Here is a 23,525-nt window from a genome sequence, read left to right as displayed (position 1 = left end):
ATTAGCATTTGAATCAGCAGACTGAGTGAAGTGTTAATAGACTGCCTTCTTGAGTATGAGTGGACATCATCCAGTTCATTGAGGGTCTGAATAGAATAAAAAGATGGAAGAAGGAAAAAGTCCATTTCTGTTTGACTGTGTTGAGCTGGGGCATTGGTCTTTTCCAGCACTTGGACTGGGACTTCTACCACAGGCATTGGTGGGTCTCAGGTTTTTGGACTCAGGCTGGAACTACATAAATGGTTTCCTGAGGCTCTAGCTTGCAGAGGGAAGATCATGGAAACTCTTGGCCTCCATGATCATATGAGCTAATTTCTTATAACCATAAATATATATACCCCTTTATATTATAATCTCCTATTGCTTATGTTTTTTCTGGAGAACTGTGACTAATACAGGGGATGAATTGGAAATAATAATGACAAATGACTAAAACATTATTTGTTAGGACTACATAATGTCCATACTAAGGATGATCTAGATAAGATCTTTGAGAAAGATATGTTTAGCACCAACAGACAAAAGGGTAATACCTTTAGATAACTGTTCATCTCTCAGTCATTAGAGATACACTCTTGTATTCCTGGTTGCCAAGATGGGATGTTAGCAGATATACTTAGCCCATAATGTTTAGCATTTTTCATGCCATTCAATTATCCAGATACCCATGATGAAACTGTCAATGTATAATGACTATTTACATCTTGTATCTTTCTGGGCAAAAAATATCCATTCTCATAGTGAGTCTGTGTTTCATGTACCACAAACAAGAGTTTCTGAAATAGGATATATAGACACAGAGACATTAATGCATGCAAAAAATATATTTTGAGGTTAGAAAAAGGCAAAATGTTAGGAGTAACCTTAGAAAATCACTTAACCTCCTTGGGTCTCAGCTTTTACATCTGTAAGTAGAGATAAAATTTTACCTTTGGTCATATATCTGCTCTGGTTTCTTTTGCAAATTGAATAGTTACTCCAGGTAAAAGCACTCTGTGAAATGTAAATACTTGGCAATATTTAAGACACCATTACTTTAAACAGTTTATAGAGAAACATACATACTCAGTGCACTCAAACATACATACAGCAAAAACAAGACCAGGAGGTGACTGTGGCTCAGATCATGAACTCCTTATTGCCAAATTCAGACTGAAATTGAAGAAAGTAGGAAAAACCACTAGACCATGACCTAAATCAAATCCCTTATGATTATACAGTGGAAGTGAGAAATAGATTTAAGGGCCTAGATCTGATAGATAGAGTGCCTGATGAACTATGGAATGAGGTTCATGACATTGTACAGGAGACAGGGATCAAGGCCATCCCCGTGAAAAAGAAATGCAAAAAATCAAAATGGCTGTCTGGGGAGGCCTTACAAATAGCTGTGAAAAGAAGAGAAGTGAAAAGCAAAGAAGCAAGCATCTGAATGCAGAGTTCCAAAGAATAACAAGGAGAGATAAGAAAGCCTTCCTCAGTGATCAATGCAAAGAAATAGAGGAAAACAATAGAATGGGAAAGACTAGAGATCTCTTCAAGAAAATTAGAGATACCAAGGGAATATTTCATGCAAAGATGGGCTCGATAAAGGACAGAAATGGTATGGACCTAATAGAAGCAGAAGATATTAAGAAGAGGTGGCAAGAATACACAGAAAAACTGTACAAAAAAGACCTTCATGACCCAGATAATCACGATGGTGTGATCACTGACCTAGAGCCAGACATCCTGGAATGTGAAGTCAAGTGGGCCTTAGAAAGCATCACTATGAACAAAGCTAGTGGAGGTGTTGGAATTCCAGTGGAGCTCTTTCATATCCTGAAAGATGCTGCTGTGAAAGTGCTGCACTCAATATGCCAGCACATTTGGAAAACTCAGCAGTGGCCACAGGACTGGAAAAGGTCACTTTTCATTCCATCCCAAAGAAAGGCAATGCCAAAGAATGCTCAAACTACTGCACAATTGCACTCATCTCATACGCTAGTAAAGTAATGCTCAAAATTCTCCAAGCCAGGCTTCAGCAATATGTGAACCGTGAACTTCCTGATGTTCAAGCTGGTTTTAGAAAAGGCAGAGGAACCAGAGATCAAATTGCCAACATCCGCTGGATCATGGAAAAAGCAAGAGAGTTCCAGAAAAACATCTATTTCTGCTTTATTGACTATGCCAAAGCCTTTGACTGTGTGGATCACAATAAACTGTGGAAAATTCTGAAAGAGATGGGAGTACCAGACCACCTGACCTGCCTCTTGAGAAATTTGTATGCAGGTCAGGAAGCAACAGTTAGAACTGGATATGGAACAATAGACTGGTTCCAAATAGGAAAAGGAGTACGTCAAGGCTGTATATTGTCACCCTGCTTATTTAACTTATATGCAGAGTACATCATGAGAAACGCTGGGCTGGAAGAAACACAAGCTGGAATCAAGATTGCCGGGAGAAATATCAATAACCTCAGATATGCAGATGACACCACCCTTATGGCAGAAAGTGAAGAGGAACTCAAAAGCCTCTTGATGAAAGTGAAAGTGGAGAGTGAAAAAGTTGGCTTAAAGCTCAACATTCAGAAAATGAAGATCATGGCATCCGGTCCCATCACTTCATGGGAAATAGATGGGGAAACAGTGGAAACAGTGTCAGACTTTATTTTTTGGGGCTCGAAAATCACTGCAGATGGTGACTGCAGCCATGAAATTAAAAGACGCTTACTCCTTGGAAGGAAAGTTATGACCAACCTATATAGCATATTGAAAAGCAGAGACATTACTTTGCCAACAAAGGTCCGTCTAGTCAAGGCTATGGTTTTTCCTGTGGTCATGTATGGATGTGAGAGTTGGACTGTGAAGAAGGCTGAGTGCCGGAGAATTGATGCTTTTGAACTGTGGTGTTAGAGAAGACTCTTGAGAGTCCCTTGGACTGCAAGGAGATCCAACCAGTCCATTCTGAAGGAGATCAGCCCTGGGATTTCTTTGGAAGGAATGATGCTAAAGCTGAAACTCCAGTACCTTGGCCACCTCATGCGAAGAGTTGACTCATTGGAAAAGACTCTGATGCTGGGAGGGATTGGGGGCAGGAGGAGAAGGGGACAACAGAGGATGAGATGGCTGGATGGCATCACTGACTCGATGGACGTGAGTCTGGGTGAACTCCAGGAGTTGGTGATGGACAGGGAGGCCTGGCGTGCTGCGACTCATGGGGTCGTGAAGAGTCGGACATGACTGAGGGACTGAACTGAACTGAACTGAACTGAATAGAAATATACACCTGGATAGATTGAGAAGGGAAAGAAACGTCTCTTGATTAAAGAAAGACAAACAGAAGATAGAAAGGAGGAAAAAATGGGTAAATGGTTGTTTACAGGTGGTGTGAAGGTGAGACAATACGTGGGGAGACAAGAACAAACTCCTCCACTCTTCAGGGTGGGGAAAAAGAGGCTTAAAAGAATGAACCTGGGTTAACCGTGTCAGTGCCTAGAACAACAACAGATGTGTGGAATTAACTTTACAGAGAACACAGGCAGGCTTAGGGGGAGCTGACAATCCACATGCAAAATATAAATTAAAAAAAAAATTGAAGACCTAACCTCCCATGTGAATGAGATAGGGTCTTTAAGGAGGTAATTAAGGTTATGTGAGGTCATAAAGGTAGAGCCTTAATCCACTCTGGTGCCCTTCTAAGACAAGGTAGTAACATTAAAACCCCTTTTTTTGTCAAACAGGAACACAGAGAGGAGGCAGCCATCTTCAAGCCAAGGAGAGCTTTATCATCACAGCCCCGCCATGCTGTACCTTGATCCAGACTTCCAAATTCCAGAACTGTGAGAAAGTAAGTTTCTGTTGTTTAAGCCACCCCTTCTCTGGTATTTTGTTATGGTAGTCTGAGCTAATATAAGCATAAAGATGAAAAAAAATGAAGCAGTTATTGTTAACACAATATTCGGTATCATTGGCAATTCATCCTAAAATGTATTGAGAGGGCAAAGTTGTAGATTAAGTGATTTACCTAACAGAATAGCTAAGTTAATGCTATGATTTAGTTTTTTCGAGAGTCTCATCTCCTATAAAATTATAATTTACCTTTTTTTCTTAAAATTTATATTCATAGTTTAACTATGGTTATTAAATTTATACATTGAAACCCATCACTGAACTTAACTGATACAAATAATATTTACTTATATCCATGTAATTCTGCTACCTTTTACTTAGTGCCATGTGCTTTTCTCTGTAACAAAGTTTCATTACCTGAAAAATAACACAACTATTAAGTTCTGTGAAAAAATTTCAGTCTAAAATGGAACCAGAGGATATATATCCTTAGGAAAGCAAATCTTAAGGTCTGAGAGACTGATTTCTTGTAAAAGCCTGATTTACAGAAAACTGACAATATTGGAATTTTCTTAAATTAATCAGGGATTGTCTCACATTAACCTCGGAAAATTAGGCTGATGGTTTTCAGAAGCATGAGCAAGAAGTGGCCAGGGTGGGGTTGGTCTCACAAAATAAGCTGAGTTGAGCTTTGTTTGTATGACTGGACTGGTTTTATCTGCTTGAGGAATTTTCAAAGTTGACTTCTGTTTATTTTTGACTTTAACAGACTCTCCCTGAACTCTCCCCTCTTTACATTTCCTGCCCATAAAGACAGCCTCCCTCAAAGGCTCATCAGACTCGCTACAGTTTGCATATTTCGAATTGCAGTTCTTCTGCTACTCCTGAATAAACTCAGCTTTTTGTAATTTCAAGCTTGCCTTATTTTACCCTTTTATTTAAGTTGACAATTCCTAAAAAACATTGGAACAGAGGAAACAGCCAAAAGGGTAAAAAGGGTTGGGCAGTAGTACCATCTAGGAGTTTGTAGTTAATTTAAATCAGTTCAAAGTTCAGGTTACAACCCTAACTGCAAACAGTTGCCTTATAAAACCAAGAACTGTGTAAAGATTACTGAGATTCTAAAATGCTAGAGAAAGAATTCATTGAGAATGTGAATACAGAAGAGCAGGGTTTTATTGTTGTTGTTTTGCTTGCTTGTTTTTTACAGGGGGTAGTGGGTAAAGAATCTGTCTGCAATTCAGGAGACTCTGGTTCAATTCCTGGGTTGGGAAGATCCGCTGGAGAAGGGATAGGCTACCCACTCCAGTATTCTTGGGCTTCTCTTGTAGCTCAGCTGGTAAAGAATCCGCCTGTAACGAGGGAGACCTGTGTTCAATCCCTGGATTGGAAAGATCCTCTGGAGTAAGGGAAAGGCTACCCACTCCAGTATTCTGGCCTGGAGAATCCCATGGACTGTATAGCCCATGGGGTCACAAACAGTTGGACAACGACTGAGTGACTTTCACTTCAGTGGGGAGAGAGTTTGGACATATTAGATGTGAGATGCTATTATTTAAGTGCTACTGTCTATGAAGCAATTAGAAATGGATCTATAAAGTCAAAAGAGCAATTTGGCTGGAAACGTAATCCTGGAAATCATCATGCATTCATTCAACAAATATTTATTGGGCACTTGACTCACAGGGTGACTGATCATTTCGGTTTGCTCAGGATTATCCCAGTTTGAGGAGCTTTCCTGGTGGCTCAGATGGTAAAGAATCTACCTGCAGTGCAGGAGACCTGGGTTCAATGCCTGGGTTGGGAAGATCCCCCAGAGGAGGGCATGGCAACCAACTCCAGTATTCTTGCCTGGAGAATTCCATGGACAGAGGAGCCTGGTGGGCTATGGTTCATGGAGTTGCAAAGAGTCAGACACAATTGAGTGACTAAGCACAGCACATCCCAGTTGGAGCAATGAACATCCCTGGAGCCCCCTTATTCCCAGGGAAGGCAGGAAGGTTGGTGATACTAACAAGACCATCATGGTCTCCCACTCCTTTTGGGCTTTCCTTCTGGGAGAACAGTCAGAGATCTGTATGCATTAAATAGTTCAAGAAGGAATTAGAGTGAAAAGAACACAAGGTTGAGGATCACCAACCTTTGAGTGGGAACAGAAGCAGGAGGTGGAAGAGTAGAATGGTGTCATAAAAGAGCAGAGAGGAGAGAATGGAAATATTCAAAATTTTTGTACAGAGTTCTTATATAGCAATGGGAAAATGGACAAACACATTAACAGGTTCTTAGGAGCAGAAGAACCAATGCCAGTAAGCAAGAAAGATAGTAATAATACTTAACTCTATTAATACTCAGAGGATGGCAAATGAAAACACATATGATCAGATCTTTTTGCTTATCAAACAGAAAAAATAATACTTAGTGGTGTCCAGGCAATAAGCAAATGGGCACTCAAGACAAAGAGTGCCAGTAAAAGTAGGTAGAACTTTGCTGAGAATGTAATTTGGCAGTAGGTATAAAATTCCACTTTTAGAAATCCATCTTACTATATATATAAAGATTTGTGTACAAAGAAGTTCAGCAATTTTTAGCTTATATCTTTGCATTATTCCATAAGAGACTTAATTTATCAATTTTTAAAATCAGTGTTAATATAAACAAAACAGTAAAATCACCCACCATATTACTAATTTACATAATGGGGGAGACAGAATTCTGCTTAAGTTTTAATATTCTAACTCTGAGAAACTGATAAATAGAGAAACATACAAAGCATAAAATAATTGCCCCCACAGCCTGGCTTGAAAATTCAACATTTGGTCATATTTTCAAGTGATTTTTAGAAAATTAGCAGACTCTTTTTTAGAAGTTTTAGACTTATAGAAAACTTAAGCAGAGAGTACTGAAGTTCCCACATATCACCCTTCTCCCCCAATTTTCCCTATTTTTAACATCTCCTATTGTATGGTACATTTGCTATAATTATGGGACCAATATTGGCACATTTTATGAGTTAAAACACAGTTTATTCAGATTTCCTTATTGATTAGTCACTATATCATGTCCAACTATTTGCGACCCCATGAACTGCAGCACACCAGGCTTTCCTGTCCTTCACTATCTCCCTGTGTTTGCTCAAACTCCTATCCATTGAGTCAATGATGCCATCCAGCCATCTCATCCTCTGACACCCCCTTCTCCAACCTGCCCTCAATCTTTCCCAGCATCAGGGTCTTTTCCAACGAGTCAGCTCTCCACATCAGGTGGCCAAAGTATTGGAGCTTAAGCATCAATTCTTCGAGTGAATATTCAGAGTTGATTTTGTTTAGAATTGACTGGTTTGATCTCTTCCCAGTCCAACGGACTCTCAAGAGTCTTCTCCAGCACCACAATTCAAAAGCATCAATTCTTTGGTGCCCAGACTTCTTTATGGTCCAACTCTCACTTCTCTCATCAGATTTCTTTCAGTTCAGCTCAGTTCAGTTGCGAAGTCGTGTCCGACTCTTTGCAACCCCATGAATTGCAGCACACTGGGCCTCCCTGTCCATCACCAACTCCCAGAGTTCACTCAAACTCATGTCCATCGAGTCGGTGATGCCATCCAACCATCTCATCCTCTGTCGTCCCCTTTTCCTCCTGCCCCCAATCCCTCCCAGCATCAGAGTCTTTTCCAATGAGTCAATTCTTCGCATGAGGTGGCCAAAGTACTGGAGTTACAGCTTTAGCATCATTCCTTCCAAAGAACACCCGGGGCTGATCTCCTTTAGAATGGACTGGTTGGATCTCCTTGCAGTCCAAGTCAGATTTCTTTAGTTTTTACTTAATATTTTTCTTGTTCCAGGATGTCATATTACTTTTAGCTGTCATTTCTCCTTGAAAGTGAAAGTTGCTCAGTCGTGTCCAACTCTTTGTGACCCCAAGGACTGATTATACAGTCCATGGAATTCTCTAGGGCATAGTACTGGAGTGGGTAGTCTTTCCCTTCTCCAGGGGATCTTCCCAACCCAGTGATCGAACCCAGGTCTCCTGCATTGCAGGTGGATTCTTTACCATCTCCTTAGGCTCCTGTTGAATGTGACACTTTCTTGTTGTTGTTCGGTCACTAAGTTGTGTGTGACTCTGTGACCCGATGGACTGTAGCATGACAGGCTTCCCTGTCCTTCACCATCTTCCTGGAATTTGCTCAAACTCATGTCCATTTCCTTAGGTTTTATTTTTGATTAATATTCCTCTAAATAATCAAGGTAATCACATATTTTGCAGGATGCCCACTACTGGAATTTACTTGATGTTTTTCTCATTATTAGACTTGAATTATGGGTTCTGGGAAGAATTTTCCTCATAAAAATGGCACTTATGCTCATATTAATAGTAACCTTGGTCACCTGACTGAAGTGTTGGTTGGGTTTCTCTACTGTAAAATTGCCCCCCAGGCCCAATATCATAGTGTACTCTCTGGAAGGAAGTCACTACGTGTAGCCCACTCTTAAGGGGTGGGAGTTGTACTCCCCTCCTTTAGGGTGGAGTATCTACATAATTTACATAATCTACCTAATTTGGACTTGTGCACAGAATTTATTAATTTTTCCAATTAAAAAAAGTTATATTTTAAATGTACACACTGCTTTACTTTTTTATTTATTAGTGGCTGTGCTCGGTCTTCGCTGCTACACACAGGCTTTCTCTAGTTGCAGTGCCTGGGGGCTCCTCTCTAGTTGTGTGCGGGCTTCTCATTGCGGTGGCTTCTCTTGTTATGGAGCACAGGCTCTAGGGTGAGCAGGCTTCAGCAGTTGCAGCACAGGGGCTCATTAGTTGTGGCTCGAGAACCCTAGTGTGTGCAGGCTTCAGCAGTTGTATGCTTGGGCTCAGTAGTTGTGGTGCATGGGCTTAGTTGTTCTGCAGTATATGGAATCTTCCTGGACCAGGGATTGATCCCATGTCCCCTGCATTGGCTGGCAGATTCTTATCCACTGCACCAGCGGGGAGGTCTTCCAATTACATTTTTTTTTTTTTTTTTTTGCCTCCCATCATCAGTATTTATTGAGCATTTACAGTGTACTAGGCACAATAGAACATACAGAAAACATTGTCCCTGCTCTTGAGGAGCTTACATTCTAGAAGGGGAAAAAAAAAAAAAAAATACACCTCTTTTAAAATGGTTATTTTTGTTTGGTGTTTTCTGCAAGGTACTGAGGAAATAGTTGGTAGGGTGAGCTTTGGGTATTACTTAGCCCCATCATTATTTAAAGAGAGGAAGGGGAAGGAATTTAAAGGCAAAGACAATGACAGACCATTCAGGATAGGTAGGGTGTATAGGGAGATAACACAATGTCATCAACTCAGGAGAGATTAGCTGCAGTGAACAGGAAGAGGGAAATAGTCTGTGGGATGCAAGCAAAGGAAGCAGGGTGTCCTTAGACATTGAGTGGAGCCAGAAAGATCATGCGGCCTTTTCCCCAAGTACATGGCCACCAAGTAGGAATGGTTGGTGACAAGACAGAGGCTAAAAAAGGTAATCCTGTGCACCTGACAAATAGACAGAAGAAAGGATCAAAATTGAAGACAGGCTATAAGAATACCAAGAAATTCTTAAAAACAAAAGTGATTTGGAAGCACAAAACTTACAGTTAATGCTACCCAATGTCATGATGGGCCAAGAACACTGTGGCTTCCTAAGTTAGAAAATGCCATATACCAAAATTTTAAATGGAATAACATTACTTTTTTCAATCAACTCCCCGTTTCTGAAAAAAATTTTCAGGGGGAGGGGGGAGTATAGGACATGGTTGGGAACAGTAGTAGTTATCTTAGTAGTATTTTACTGTTATGATAAACTTTGTATTCAAACTTGGTAAAAGCCCATTAGCTGCCAAGAGGGAATAAGGAATAAATTTCCAAAAATGTACAATTTTCTTTAGAGAAGTTTCAGAACCAAAGGACTAATTTACATGAAAAGCTTAGAGAAAGTAGTTGAAAAGTCCATTCATAAAACTTTTATTCCACTTACATGAACTTAATACACGTGTTCTTAACAATTATGCTTGGATTGTTCATGAAAATCTCATAAGACATTAAACAAAGCTAGCCATCATCTCAAGTTATTTCCCTGTTAACTATTTTTTACAGCACATGCATGTTAGGCAAGTATCAAAAAAAAAAAAAAAATCACAAAAGCAAAAAAAAAAAAAAAAACTAAAAAAAGTTAAATACATGGGTTTTTGTTTTACTGCTGTGCTTGATATACATGAAGTAATGAATATCAAGCAATTCATTTTTACTGCATCTTTACTTGTACATTTGTTCTTAGGTTGCCTAAAACATTTAAATACAAATAAAATGAGTGTAGCAAAAATAATGAAAGCAAACAGCAGGTAACTTTACAAATAATGGAATGTGAACCGTTTCTGCCCTTATCCAGAGTAAATTGGGTCACAACTAAAGGAACACTTCTATAGCTGTAGTCAACGGTGTGCACACTGAGTCTGAGTATTCCACAGATAACACATGGTTTAACATGCAATATCCATGGGATATCCATTTCTACTACAGCTTTGTAAATGCTCCAAACCTAAAAAGTACCCACAACTACACCTGTGATTGGAACCAATTATCCCTTTTATTCCCCACCAGGACATACCAATATGCAGGCAGTTTTCTTTGCTTAGACATGGAAGCAGTTTTAACACTGGCCCTTGTGAAGCCACAATGTACCAAAAGTACTATGCCAAACATTTATAACTTGTATAAAAATTCCACATCCCCATATTGGCCACCTCAAGATGAAAACAGATAACTCCCTAAATGTTAACTGGCTCTACTCCCCTAATATTAAACATAAAAACCACATGGGAAATATAGAAATTCAAATAGAAGTAACATAAACCTGTCATAAATCGTAAACAAAAAACTATTTGTGGGACAGCATGGATGACAAATGGTCTACTGTGTAAATTTTAGAATGAGGCAGACAAAAGTTGGAAGGCAGGTTAATTTTCCCCTCCTTCTCCTGCTTCAGCTTCGTCTCCTTGGGTATCCGATGTCCACAATGTCAAGTTATCTCTCAGTAACTGCATTATTAGCGTGCTGTCTTTGTATGACTCTTCACTTAATGTATCAAGTTCAGCAATGGCTTCATCAAATGCTGTCTTTGCAAGAGAGCAGGCTTTCTCAGGGGAGTTCAGAATCTCATAGTAGAACACAGAGAAGTTAAGGGCCAGACCCAGTCTGATAGGATGTGTTGGTTGCATTTCCTTTTTGCTGATTTCAAAAGCTTCTTGGTATGCTTGCTGCGACTGATCCACAATCCCTTTCTTGTCATCACCAGCTGCAACCTCAGCCAAGTAGCGGTAGTAGTCTCCTTTCATTTTCAAATAGAAGACTTTGCTCTCTGCTTGTGAAGCGTTGGGGATCAAGAACTTTTCCAAAAGAGACAGTACATCATTGCAGATATCTCTTAGCTCGGTCTCTATTTTCTCTCTGTATTCTCGAGCCATCTGCTGTTTTTTCTCAGCACCTTCCGTCTTTTGCTCAATACTGGAGACGACCCTCCAAGATGACCTACGGGCTCCTACAACATTTTTATAAGCAACTGAGAGAAGATTCCTCTCCTCATTGGATAATTCAGCTCCTTGCTCAGTTACAGACTTCATGCAGGCTGCCATGTCATCATATCGCTCAGCCTGCTCGGCCAGTTTGGCCTTCTGTACCAGCTCGTTTTTATCCATGACTGGATGTTCTGTGTCCGGAGTAGGTGGAGGCGGACGGACCAGGCTCAGCAGTCTCTGGGCGGCAGCGGCGAAGCTGAGACTCTGTCCCTGGATCTCGCTGCTCACAGGCTACAGCCGCCCCAATTACATTTTTATGTCAGTAGGGACTTGTGGCTATTTTATATTTTGGGTTATAATCCAATGTTACCTTATTTTGTTGCTCAAATTATTCCAGCTTTGGCCATTGGAAGTTCTTTCACTTGACTTCTGGGTCCCTTTAACGTACCACCAAGATTGTGGCAATTTTTATTTTCTAAGAACTACTTATTTTCTGGCATAAGATGCTCCAGGCTTATCTTGTGTATTTCCTGCTCCAGTCTCAGAATCTCCTGTTTCTCCAAAGAGCTCCTGTTCTTTTTATTGGAGAATGGAATTGGAAACCAAGATCTGGGTGCTACATGTGTTTATTACTGCAGTTCATTTAGGCCCTCTCAGAATGATATATGTGTATACTAACTTGTATATATACACATATCAAAAAATATTTCCACAGGTAACCATCTGTGCTCCATATTGAGTTGTTAGTCATACACTTAAATTATCTTAAATGTGAGCTCTTCATCAACTTCATAACTAATATTTCCAACTCTAACTTCTTACCACATGGATCATTCTAGGTCCCTCCCCTTGCTGATCTTTACATTTTGACTCCAACTGTAAGAAATCTGGATCCCACCATCTGCCATTCATTTACTTAGTTCAATTCCAATATGCATGATAGCAGTATCAGGATTACAAGCCTCCATCCTTGTAGGAAATGGTCTTATTGATATGAGTCCCGTTCTTAAGTGTAGCTCCTTTTGTCTTTAGTCTTAAAGACTCCGTTTCCAACAGACATTTTTAAAATAAAAGAAATAAAATATAGCAGATAAAATTGAATTCTCCCTTGATCTGCAGATCCAAGAGGATTCTCCTCTTCCTTCCCAAGAAGCACAAACTATAAGTCTTCACATATTATATATTCTTTCAGTCTATTTTTATATTTTATATGTATAAATATGATCTATTTTTATATTTTATACATACATAATATTTATGGGCATTCAATTTTAAAACTTACATAAATTATATAGGAGGCATATTCTACTCTTTTTTTATGCTTTTTTTTCGTGATGACTCTATGTTGATAAATTTAGATCTAGTCCATTTCTATGTCTAGCCAAACATCCCATCATAAGAATATTAAATATTTTCTTCACCACTTTCCTGGTGATGAGTATTTAGTTTCTTGTAGTTTGTTTTTTACTTTTGTAAATAACACCATAGTAAATATCCTATCAAGTTAGCAAATGTTGAGGGCATTATGTCAGTAGAAATGACATTAATTTATGTTAACATAGAAAAAGTCCCATGCTCAGATTTGATATCTGACTCCTTACTTTAAAATATGGATTCTAGCAATTTTTCATGCATAGGAAGCCTGGTGGTGACAGCCACTGTCCGGCTAGCTGTCCTTGTCCTGGCCTGGATGCATTGTACAATGCCTGGCACACAGCAGGCTCTCACTGCTCCTCCTGCTGCCTTGCAGGGGTCAACCCAGGTCTGTGTGTCTAAGGGTTCTTTCAGAGCGGCCTGTGTGTGTGTAGATCCTGCTGAGGCCTTTCAGTGCTGCTTTGAAAGCCTTACAAAAGAAGCTGAATCGCCCGTGCATGTACTGCTGGCCCACAGTTCCAAGCAAAGTTTCTTTTCTGAATTAAGGACAGAGCAGATGGGCCTAGGAGGAAGCCTGGCATGTGCACCAAGGGCCCAAGAACTGAAGAGAAGAAAGCTGGGCTCATTAGGTGTTAACTATTTTAACGACAAGAGCCCGGTTTTATTTTGTTGGTTTGTTTTTTGGCTGCACTGTGGGGCTTGTAGGTTCCTAGTTCCCCAATCAGGGACCAAACCCGTGCCCTCAGCACTGAAAGTGCAGAGTCCTAGCCACAGACCACTAGGGAATTCCCAAGAGCAGTGTTATTAATGCCTGGGCTCAGGAAGGCCTACTGTAACTTACAAGTGTCCCCCTGCAGTATATGTCTAATCTGTAACTGGAATTTCACATGTATGAATCCTTCTAAAAACTCTAATTTGAAAAGATATATGCACCCCAGTGTTCACAGCAACACTATTTACAATAGCCAAGACAAGACAACAGCGTGAGTATCCATCAACAACCAACTGGCTTAAGAAGATACGGTGTGTGTGTGTGTGTGTGTGTGAATATATATATTTGGTCTAGATGTGTATATATATAATGGAATATTACTCAGCTACAAAAAATGAAATATTGCCATTTGCAGCTACATGGATGAACATAGAGAATATCACTTTTATGTGGAACCTTAAAAAACAATGAATCTATACACAAAACAGAAACAGACTCACAGATATAGAAAACAAACTTAGGGTTTCCCAAGGGGAAAGAGACTAATTAGGAGTATCAGATTAACAGATAAAAAGTATTATAAATAAAATGAATATACAGTAAGATCCTCTGGAGAAGGGAATGTCAGGGCATTCCAGTATTCTTGCCTGGAGAAGCCTATGGACAGACAAGCCTGGTGGGTTACAGTTCATGGGCTTGCAAAGAGTTGGACATGACTGAGGAACTAACACTTACCTCACCTCACTTCACTCTGCAAAAAACTCCTGAATTTCTACGCTGTACCTGAAAATACTGCAATATTCTAAATCAACTATACTCAAATTTAAAAAGTACTTCTGATATCTTACATAATAGTTTCTCTCCTTAGATGGTAGGAAATGGACCCAATATTTTAAAATACATTAAAATGGTTTTAATAAAAAGGAATATTGAAATATCACCTCTTTTCTGATGGAAAATATTGAGTTACACATGAAAGTATTTATGTCATCCATAATTTGTAGGCTCTAACAGTTGGATAAACTAGGACCAAAATCATGACCACAATATAGGATTTATTGACTTTGCATCTATCCTCCATGGAGCTCAGAATGCCTGGAATTCCTCCAGAAGGGTTCTGGGAGGTGTTGAGGGAATTTCAGGTGCTCTCTGGTGGCTCGTGGTCTTGATGTTGTTGCTCTGCCATTTTACCTTTGTAAAGCTTTCCATGTCTAAGGCAGTGTCTCCAGAAGCAGTGGCCAAAAGCAGCAGCTGGGTTCAGTCCAGTTCAGTCGCTCAGATATGTCCGACTCTTTGCGACCCCATGAACCACAGCATGCCAGGCCTCCTTGTCCATCACCAACTCCCAGAGTCCACCCAAACCCATGTCTTTGAGTCCATGATGCCATCCAACCATCTCATTCTCTGTCATCCCCTTCTCTTTCTGCCTTCAATCTTTCTCAGCATCAGGATCTTTTCAAATAAGTCAGCGCTTTGCATCAGGTGGCCAAAGTACTGGAGTTTCAGCATCAGCATCAGTCCTTCTAATGAACACTCAGGACTGATTTCCTTTAGGATGGACTGGTTGGATCTCCTTGCAGTCCAAGGGACTCTCAAGAGTCTTCTCCAACACCACAGTTCAAAAGCATCAATTCTTTAGCGCTCAGTTTTCTTCACAGTCCAACTCTCACATCCATACACGATCACCGGAAAAACCATAGCCTTGACTATACAGACCTTTGTTGGCAAAGTAATGTCTCTGCTTTTGAATATGCTGTCTAGGTTGCTCATAACCTTCCTTCCAAGGAATAAGTGTCTTTTAATTTTATGGCTGCAATCACCATCTGCAGTGATTTTGGAGCCAGAAAAATAGTCAGCCACTGTTTCCACTGTTTCCCCATCTATTTCCCATGAAGTGATGGGACCAGATGCCATGATCTTAGTTTTCTGAATGCTGAGCTTTAAGCCAAGTTTTTCCACTCTCCTTTTTTACTTTCATCAAGAGGCTCTTTAGTTCTTCTTCACTTTCTGCCGTAAGGGTGGTGTCATCTGCATATCTGAGGCTATTGATATTTCTCCCGGCAATCTTGATTCCAGCTTGTGTTTCTTCCAGCCCAGCGTTTCTCATGATGTACTCTGCATATAAGTTAAATAAGCAGGGTGACAATATACAGCCTTGACGTACTCCTTTTCTTATTTGGAACCAGTCTGTTGTTCCATGTCCAGTTCTAACTGTTGCTTCCTGACCTGCATACAGGTTTCTCAAGAGGCAGATCAGGTAGTCTGGTATTCCCATCTCCTTCAGAATTTTCCACAGTTTATTGTGATCCACACAGTCAAAGGCTTTGGCATAGTCAATAAAGCAGAAATAGATGTTTTTCTAGAACTCTCTTGCTTTTTCGATGATCCAGTGGATGTTGGCAATTTGATCTCTGGTTCCTCTGCCTTTTCTAAAACCAGCTTGAACATCAGGAAGTTCATGGTTCATGTATTGCTGAAGCCTGGCTTGGAGAATTTTGAGCATTACTTTACCAGCGTGTGAGATGAGTGCAAATGTGTGGTAGTTTGAGCATTCTTTGGTATTGCCTTTTTTGGGGATTGGAATGAAAACTGACCTTTTCCAGTCCTGTGGCCACAGCTGCTGCTGCTGCTGCTAAGTTGCTTCAGTTGTGTCCGACTCTTCGCAACCCCATGGACTGTAGCCTACCAGGCTCCTCCACCCATGGGATTTTCCAGGGAAGAGTACTGGAGTGGGTTGCCATTGCCTTCTCCTATGGCTACTGCTGAGTTTTCCAAATTTGCTGACATATTGAGTGCAGGACTTTCACAGCATCAACTTTTAGTGTTTGAAATAGCTCAACTGGAATTCCATCACCTCCACTAGCTTTGTTCGTAGGATGCTTCCTAAGGCCCACTTGACTTCACATTCCAGGATGTCTGGCTCTAGGTGAGTGTGAGTGATCACACCATCGTGATTATCTGGGTCGTGAAGATCATTTTTGTACAGTTCTTCTGTGTATTCTTGCCACCTCTTCTTAATACCTTCTGCTTCTGTTAGGTCCATACCATTTCTGTCCTTTATCGAGCCCATCTTTGCATGAAATGTTCCCTTGGTGTCTCTAATTTTCTTGAAGAGATCTCTAGTCTTTCCCATTCTGTTGTTTTCCTCTATTTCTTTGCATTGATCACTGAGGAAGGCTTTCTTATCTCTCCTTGCTATTCTTTGAAACTCTGCATTTAAATGGGTATATCTTTCCTTTTCTCCTTTGCTTTTCACTTCTTTTCACAGCTATTTGTAAGGCCTCCTCAGACACCCATTTTGCTATTTTGCATTTCTTTTTCTTGGGGATGGTCTTGCTCCCTGTTGCCTGTACAATGTCATGAACCTCTGTCCATAGTTCATCAGGCACTCTGTCTTGTTGAAGTCTAAAATGTGCAGTAGCTACCATAAGTACCCACCATGGACCATGATGCTAGAGCCAGTGCCTGATGACATTTATGCCAAGGTTACTGGTGACTGATGACAAAGTCAGGTGTGTTGACACAGCAGATTGTCCCTCTCTCCCACCCTCCCGCCCCCAACTGCCCAATGCTTCTCTCTCTGGTTGCTATAGAGACACCAGCTTCTGTACTATTGAGGTCCCCAGGCCTTCACTGTCCACAGCTCCATTTGCTCTGAGCCGCTCCCCTTCCCACTTCTCAATCTGAGCACATCCACTTCTCCTTTCCATGCTGGCTCATTTCCATAATGACCAAACTCGTCTGTTTTGATTTCCCTTTCCTGGAGATAAGACATTTCTGTAGGCTTTTCATGTACCACCTTTTGAAGAGGCCCTCTACCAGTCCTCTCATCTCTGCTAACTTGGCTGAATTCTGGATAAGGGCAGTTTATTTAGGATCATTCTATGATGCATTTTCTAGTAATTTCAGTAATTGTGTCTATTATAAAGCAACAAGTCATTTATCAAGCAGCACTATGAATTAATTATATGTGATCAGCTCATTTGAGCCTTTGATAGTATTGTATATTACTGCTTCCACTCTAAAAGCTGAGAAATCTAAGGAGCAGAGAGGTCAAGTAAGTTGCCTAAGATCCCACAGCTAGTTAAAGATGGAGCTCAAATCTGAGCCCAGGTATCTCTAACTTCAGAGTCCATGATCTTACTATCATATCATAGTTTCTTCAGAAAGACCTCCAAATATATAGTTAATCCCTTTCAGTTCAATTCAGTTCAGTCGCTCAGTCATGTCTGACTCTTTGCAACCCCATGAATCACAGCACGCCGGGCCTCCCTGTCCATCACCAACTCCCGGAGTTCACTCAAACTCACATCCATGAGTTGCTGATGCCATCCAGCCATCTCATTCTCTGTCGGCCCCTTTTCCTCCTGCCCCCAATCCCTCCCAGCATCACAGTCTTTTCCAATGAGTCAACTCGTCACATGAAGTGGCCAAGGTACTGGAGTAAAGTTTCAGCTTTAGCATCATTCCTTGCAAAGAACACCCAGGACTGATCTCCTTCAGAATGGACTGGTTGGATCTCCTTGCAGTCCAAGGGACTCTCAAGAGTCTTCTCCAACACCACAGTTCAAAAGCATCAATTCTTTGGCACACAGCTTTCTTCACAGTCCAACTCTCACATCCATACATGACCACTGGAAAAACCATAGCCTTGACTAGACGGACCTTTGTTGGCAAAGTAATGTCTCTGCTTTTGAATATGCTGTCTAGGTTGGTCATAACTTTCCTTCCAAGGAGTAAGTGCCTTTTAATTTCATGGCTGCAGTCACCATCTGCAGTGATTTTGGAGCCCCCCAAAATAAAGTCTGACACTGTTTCCCCATCTATTTCCCTTTAGACACCTTAAAAGCTCTTTAAAGAAATTTCAATAGAAGAAAATATCTAAGTTGTCTTTTATAATTTCTTTTCACCTAGATACGTGTTACACTTTACCCATTGTCTTGTGTTTAGCTTTTATTGATGAACTGGACCTGAAAGTGGTTAAGAGCACAGGTCCTCTGCTGTGTGACTTTAGGCAAGTTATCTAACCTCTCTGTGCTCAGTTTCTTTATATGTCAACTGCATATTACAACATTGCCAATTTCTATGGGTTGTCATTTGAATAAAAGCATTAATATAAGTAAGAGAATTAGAATGGTAACTGATAAATACATGCTCATATTTTTATTATTGATGAATTAGTTAACATTCTATCACTGTATAATGTGTTGATTCAACTCATTATATACTTCTCTTGCTTTTTAAAAAAATTTATATTAATGTATAGCCAACTAACAATCTTGGGATAGTTTGAGGTGCACAGCAAAGGGACTTAGCCCTACATATACTTGTATCCATTCTCCCTCCAGCTCCACCCCCACCCAGGCTGCCACATAACATTGAACAGAATTTCCTGTGTTACACAGTCGGACCTTGTTGGTTATCCATTTTAAATATAGCAGTGTGTACATGTTGATCCCAAATTCCCTATCTCTTCCTATCACTCTTTCCCCCCTGGCAATCATAAGATCATTCCTTAAGTCTGTGGGTCTGTTTCTTATACTCTTCCTTTTGTTCTATAAATGTCAGACTATGAGCTATGACTTTTCCTGATGTCACTGTATACTTATTTTTGGCAGTCTTCTTTGAGTAGATCTAATGTGGAATCAGAAACTAGACCAACCAACTCTTGTAGAACTGTATGTTAAGTCTGAATGACATCTGAAGATTTTTCATGGCTTTAGTATAGTTTCATTACAGTGAGTTCTTGAGCATAAAAGGTAATTTATCTTTATTTCTGATTGTTAGATTTTTATTTTTGCAGTGTTGAGGGCACTGGAAGGCTGACCTCTAGATGAGGAAAATGTAATTCTTTAGAAGTGGAGAAGTTCAGTGTAAACAATGGCCTTTAAAAACTCATGAAAATTTTCAAACAATGCATAGAGTGTCTAATAATAAGTCCCCAGATATCTATTAAGTTTCAACAATATTTTGATAATCTTGTTTCATCCACCCTTAGGAATCCTACCATTTTATCAAAAAACAAAAGATAAAGAAATTTCAGCATATATCTTTAACTTTAAAAATGTTTTTAATCATCATGCTATTATTCTTAAAAGAATTAAGTGTAACTTACTAACTTAATCTTATCTTCAGTCCATCTTTAGATTTCATCAGTTGTTCCACAATTTTTTTTGTAGTTGCAGCTTTTTTAAAAATCAAGATCCAGAGAAAGTCCATATAATGCACTGGGTTTAAGTGAATTTTATTCTATAACATCACCACTATCTCTCATGTCACTGACTGGTTAATAGTGAGTTATTCGTCCTGTAAGCAAGTAGTTTTCAAAGTGTGGACCAGCAGCTTCAGCATCTCCTGGAAACATGTGAGAAATGCAAATTTCTTTTCAAGTCCCATTCAGTCCTACTGAAATAGACTTTGGGAATGCAGGCCAGCAAGTTGTGTTTTAACAAGCTCTCCAGGATCCAACCTGTACCACTGTTGTTGACTAGCCCACAAGATAAATTTGGCTCATTGTGCCTCCTGTTGACATTTATCTTCTCCAATAAGTCTCCATATTTCCTATAGATTCACAATTATATTTAAAGCCTTGATTACATTCAGGTTCAATTTATTAATTTTTTTTTTTTTTAAGGCAAGACTACTTCACAGATGGTGCTATGCTCTCATGTTGCATCAACCATGAGGCACAAAAGTGCTGTCTGACCCAATGATAGTGATGCTGAGATTTCCAGTGCTTGGGTGGTGTTCACCTGGTACCTGCTGTCCTGAAGGGTTTCACCAACCACTGATGATTATTGCCCAGTCTTATTATTTCCTTTGGGATCATGAGATAAAGATTTCTAGTATCATCCATTCTGTACTCATTAATCATTTTCATCATTTTATCATTCTTATTGCTTTGGCAGCTCTCATGGGACTGTTCAGTTGCTAAGTCATGTCCAACTCTTTGAAACCCCATGAACTGCAGCACACCAGGCTCCCCTGTCTTCAGTGTCTCCCTGAGTTTGCTCAAGTTCATGTCCATTTGAGTCAGTGATGCCACTCTACCATCTTGTCCTCTGTCGGCCCCTTCTCCTCCCACCCTCAATCTTTGCCAGTATCAGGGTCTTTTCCAATGAGTCAGCTCTTCACATCAGGTGGCCAGAGTATTGGAGCTTTAGCATCAGTCCTTCCAATGGATATTCAGTCTTGATTTCTTTTAGGATTGACTAGTTTGATCTCCTTGCAGTCCTAGAGACTTCAGCACCACAGTTCAAAAGCATCAATTCTTTGGTACTCAGCCTTCTTTATGGTCCAGCTCTCACATCCATACATGACTACTGGAAAAACCATAGCCTTGACTAGACGGACCTTTGTCGGCAAAGTGATGTCTCTGCTTTTTAATACTCTGTCTAGGTTTGTCATAGCTTTTCTTCCGAGGAGCAAGCGTCTTTTAATTTCATGGCTGCAGTTAATATCTGTAATTATTTTGGGGCCCCCCCAAAATAAAATCTGTTACTGTTTCACCTTTTCCCCTTCTATTTGTCATGGAGTGATGGGACCAGATGTCATGATCTACGTTTTTTGAATGTTGAGTTTTAAGCCAGCATTTTTACTCTCCTGTTTCACCTTTATCAAGAGCCTCTTTAGTTCCTCTTCACTTTCTGCTATTAGAGTGGTATCATCTACATATCCGAGGTTGTTAATATTTCTCCCAGCCATCTTGATTTTGGCTTGTGATTCATCCAGCCTAGCATTTTGCATGATGTGCTCTGCATAGAAGTTAATCAGGGTGACAATATACAGCCTTGATGTACTCCTTTCCCAATTTTGAACCAGTCCCTTGTTCCATGTCTGGTTTTAATTGTTGCTTCTTGAGTTGCATACAAGAGTTTCTCAGGAGGCAGGTAAGGTGGTCTGGTATTCCCATCTGTTTAAGAATTTTCTACAGTTTGTTGTGATCCACACAGTCAAAATCTTTAGCATAGTCAATGAAGCAGAGGTGGATGTTTTTGGAATTTCCATGCTTTTTCTATGATCCAACAAATGTTGGCAATTTGATCTCTGGTTCCTCTGCCTTTTCTAAATCCAGCTTGAACATCTGGAAGTTTTTGGTTCACTTACAGTTGAAGCCTAGCTTGAAGGATTCTGAGCATTACTTTGCTAGTAATGAGTGCAATTGTCTGGTAATTTGAACATTCTTTGGCATTGCCTTTCTTTGGGACTGGAATGAAAACTGACCTTTTCCAGTCCTGTGGCCACCAGTGAGTTTTCCAAATTTGCTGACATATTGAGTGCAGCACTTTCACAGCATTATCTTTTAGGATTAGAAATAGCTCAGCTGGAATTCCATCACCTCCACTAGCTTTGTTCTTAGTAATGGTTCCTAAGGCCCACTTGACTTCACACTCCAAGATGTCTGGCTCTAGGTGAGTGATCACACCATTGTGGCTATTCGGGTAATTAAGATCTTTTTTATACAGTTCTTCTTTGTATTCTTGCTACCTCTTCTTGATCTCTTCTGCTTCTCTTAGGTCCTTGCTGTTTTCATTGAATATGTGTAGTTTAAAAGCAGTATGAATTAACAACACTTTTTGTTTACAAATTAAAAACAACTTTACAGAATTTTTTTAAAGCCCTTATGATAAGCACAGACCCTTGTTTTCCATTGGCTTAGAAAACATTCATTTAAGTGGTGAAGAATTTACAATCTAACTGGATTTGAATCTGGATTCTGATTATCAGTTACTGTCTATCTTTATGCCTGTGTTAAGCCAAAAAGGCTCCTCAACCAAGATCTGTCCCTTATCTATGTTTAAATGTCTTGGTCTCCTTACTCTATGATGACAGTAATATCATGTATTCTTATCTACCTGATGAAGATTTTTAACATATTCTGAAATAATGTATGTTAGAGTACTTTGGGGTAAATTATGAAAATATGTCTCTTAGACCTGACTCTTCTATGAGATAGAGCAATGTTTCTCAAACGTTGACAGTGATCTACAGAAAAACACGTTTTATGCTGTGATCCTGTTCTCTCTCTTTCTCTTACGCACACATATTTACATTTCTTAGAAGTGGCAAATCTCAGTCTCTATCTTAGACCTATGGAATCAGACATTCTGTGGGTAGGTCCATAAGGTGTTTCACCAGTAACTGTTAGCTCCACTGTCTGCCATCTATCTTGATGCTTTTCATTTTGCTCTTTTCAGTTCTATTCCACTAAGAATTGCTGGTGGTAACCTACTGGATTAGAATGATTCCCTGATGCACTGTTAGACTGCAGCCCACATTTTCACAAAATGGTCTTCTCCTACATGGTTCTAACTCACTCTCCACAAGATCGTGTCATTCTTTTTCTTTTTTTTCATATTCTTTTCTATTATGGTTGATTACAAGATATTGAATATAGTTACCTGTGTTATACAGTAGGACCTTGCTGTTTATCCATTCTATATATAATAGTTTGCATCTGCTAATTCCAAACTCCCAAACTATCCCTTCCCTGCTTTTCCCTCCCCCTTGGCAACCATAAGTCTGTTCTCCATGTCTGTGAGTCTGTTTTGTAGAGTTCATTTGTATCCTGTTTCAGATTCCATGTATAAAAGATGTCATGTGGTATTTTTCTGATTTACTTCACTCAGTATGATAATCTCTAGGTCCATCCATGTTGCTGCAAATGGGATCATTTCATTGTTTTTTTTATGGTTGAGTAGTATTCCATTGTGTGTGTGTCTGTGTGTGTGATACATATATATGTACAAATGGTATATTTCGGTTTGTTTAGGTTTAGGTTGTTTCCATGTCTTGGCTATTGTAGATAGTGCTGCTATGAGCATAGAGGTGTGTGCATCTTTTCAAATTATAGTTTTGTCCAGATATATACCCAGGAGTGGGATTGCTGGATCATATGGTGACTCTAGTTTTAGCTTTTTGAGGAACCTCCATACTGTTCTCCAATGAAGGCAAGGGCACCCCACTCCAGACTCCTGCCTGGAAAATCCCATGGACGGAGGAGCCTGGTGGGCTGCAGTCTATGGGGTCGCAAAGAGTCAGACACGACTGAGCGACTTCACTTTCACTTTT

The 23,525-nt window shown here is 40.0% G+C and overlaps 2 protein-coding genes and 1 long non-coding RNA gene across 5 annotated transcripts in view; 1 reads left to right on the top strand and 2 right to left on the bottom strand.

Annotated features, from left to right (window-relative positions):
- NWD2 (NACHT and WD repeat domain containing 2) overlaps positions 1–23,525 on the bottom strand; it is a 255,310-nt gene that overhangs the window by 30,497 nt on the left and 201,288 nt on the right. The window lies entirely within an intron of this gene.
- LOC129657761 (uncharacterized) overlaps positions 3,113–23,525 on the top strand; it is a 33,152-nt gene continuing 12,739 nt past the window's right edge. The window contains exons 1-2 of one of the 3 annotated variants that reach the window (XR_008717095.1): positions 3,113–3,131; positions 3,719–3,825. This is a non-coding gene — a long non-coding RNA (uncharacterized LOC129657761). The other 2 variants (XR_008717094.1, XR_008717093.1) reach the window with 2 other exon arrangements.
- Positions 9,463–11,647, bottom strand: LOC129657759 (14-3-3 protein zeta/delta). The gene has a single exon (XM_055588247.1). The coding sequence runs from the start codon at positions 11,546–11,548 to the stop codon at positions 10,811–10,813; it is 738 nt and encodes a 245-aa protein (XP_055444222.1). The 5' UTR covers positions 11,549–11,647; the 3' UTR covers positions 9,463–10,810.

Source organism: Bubalus kerabau, chromosome 7 (genome assembly GCF_029407905.1).
Source record: "Bubalus kerabau isolate K-KA32 ecotype Philippines breed swamp buffalo chromosome 7, PCC_UOA_SB_1v2, whole genome shotgun sequence".
NCBI classification, from domain to species: Eukaryota; Metazoa; Chordata; class Mammalia; order Artiodactyla; family Bovidae; genus Bubalus; species Bubalus kerabau.
The sequence above is the reverse complement of the archived record's forward strand: the minus strand, read 5'-3'. Positions and strand labels throughout refer to the sequence as shown.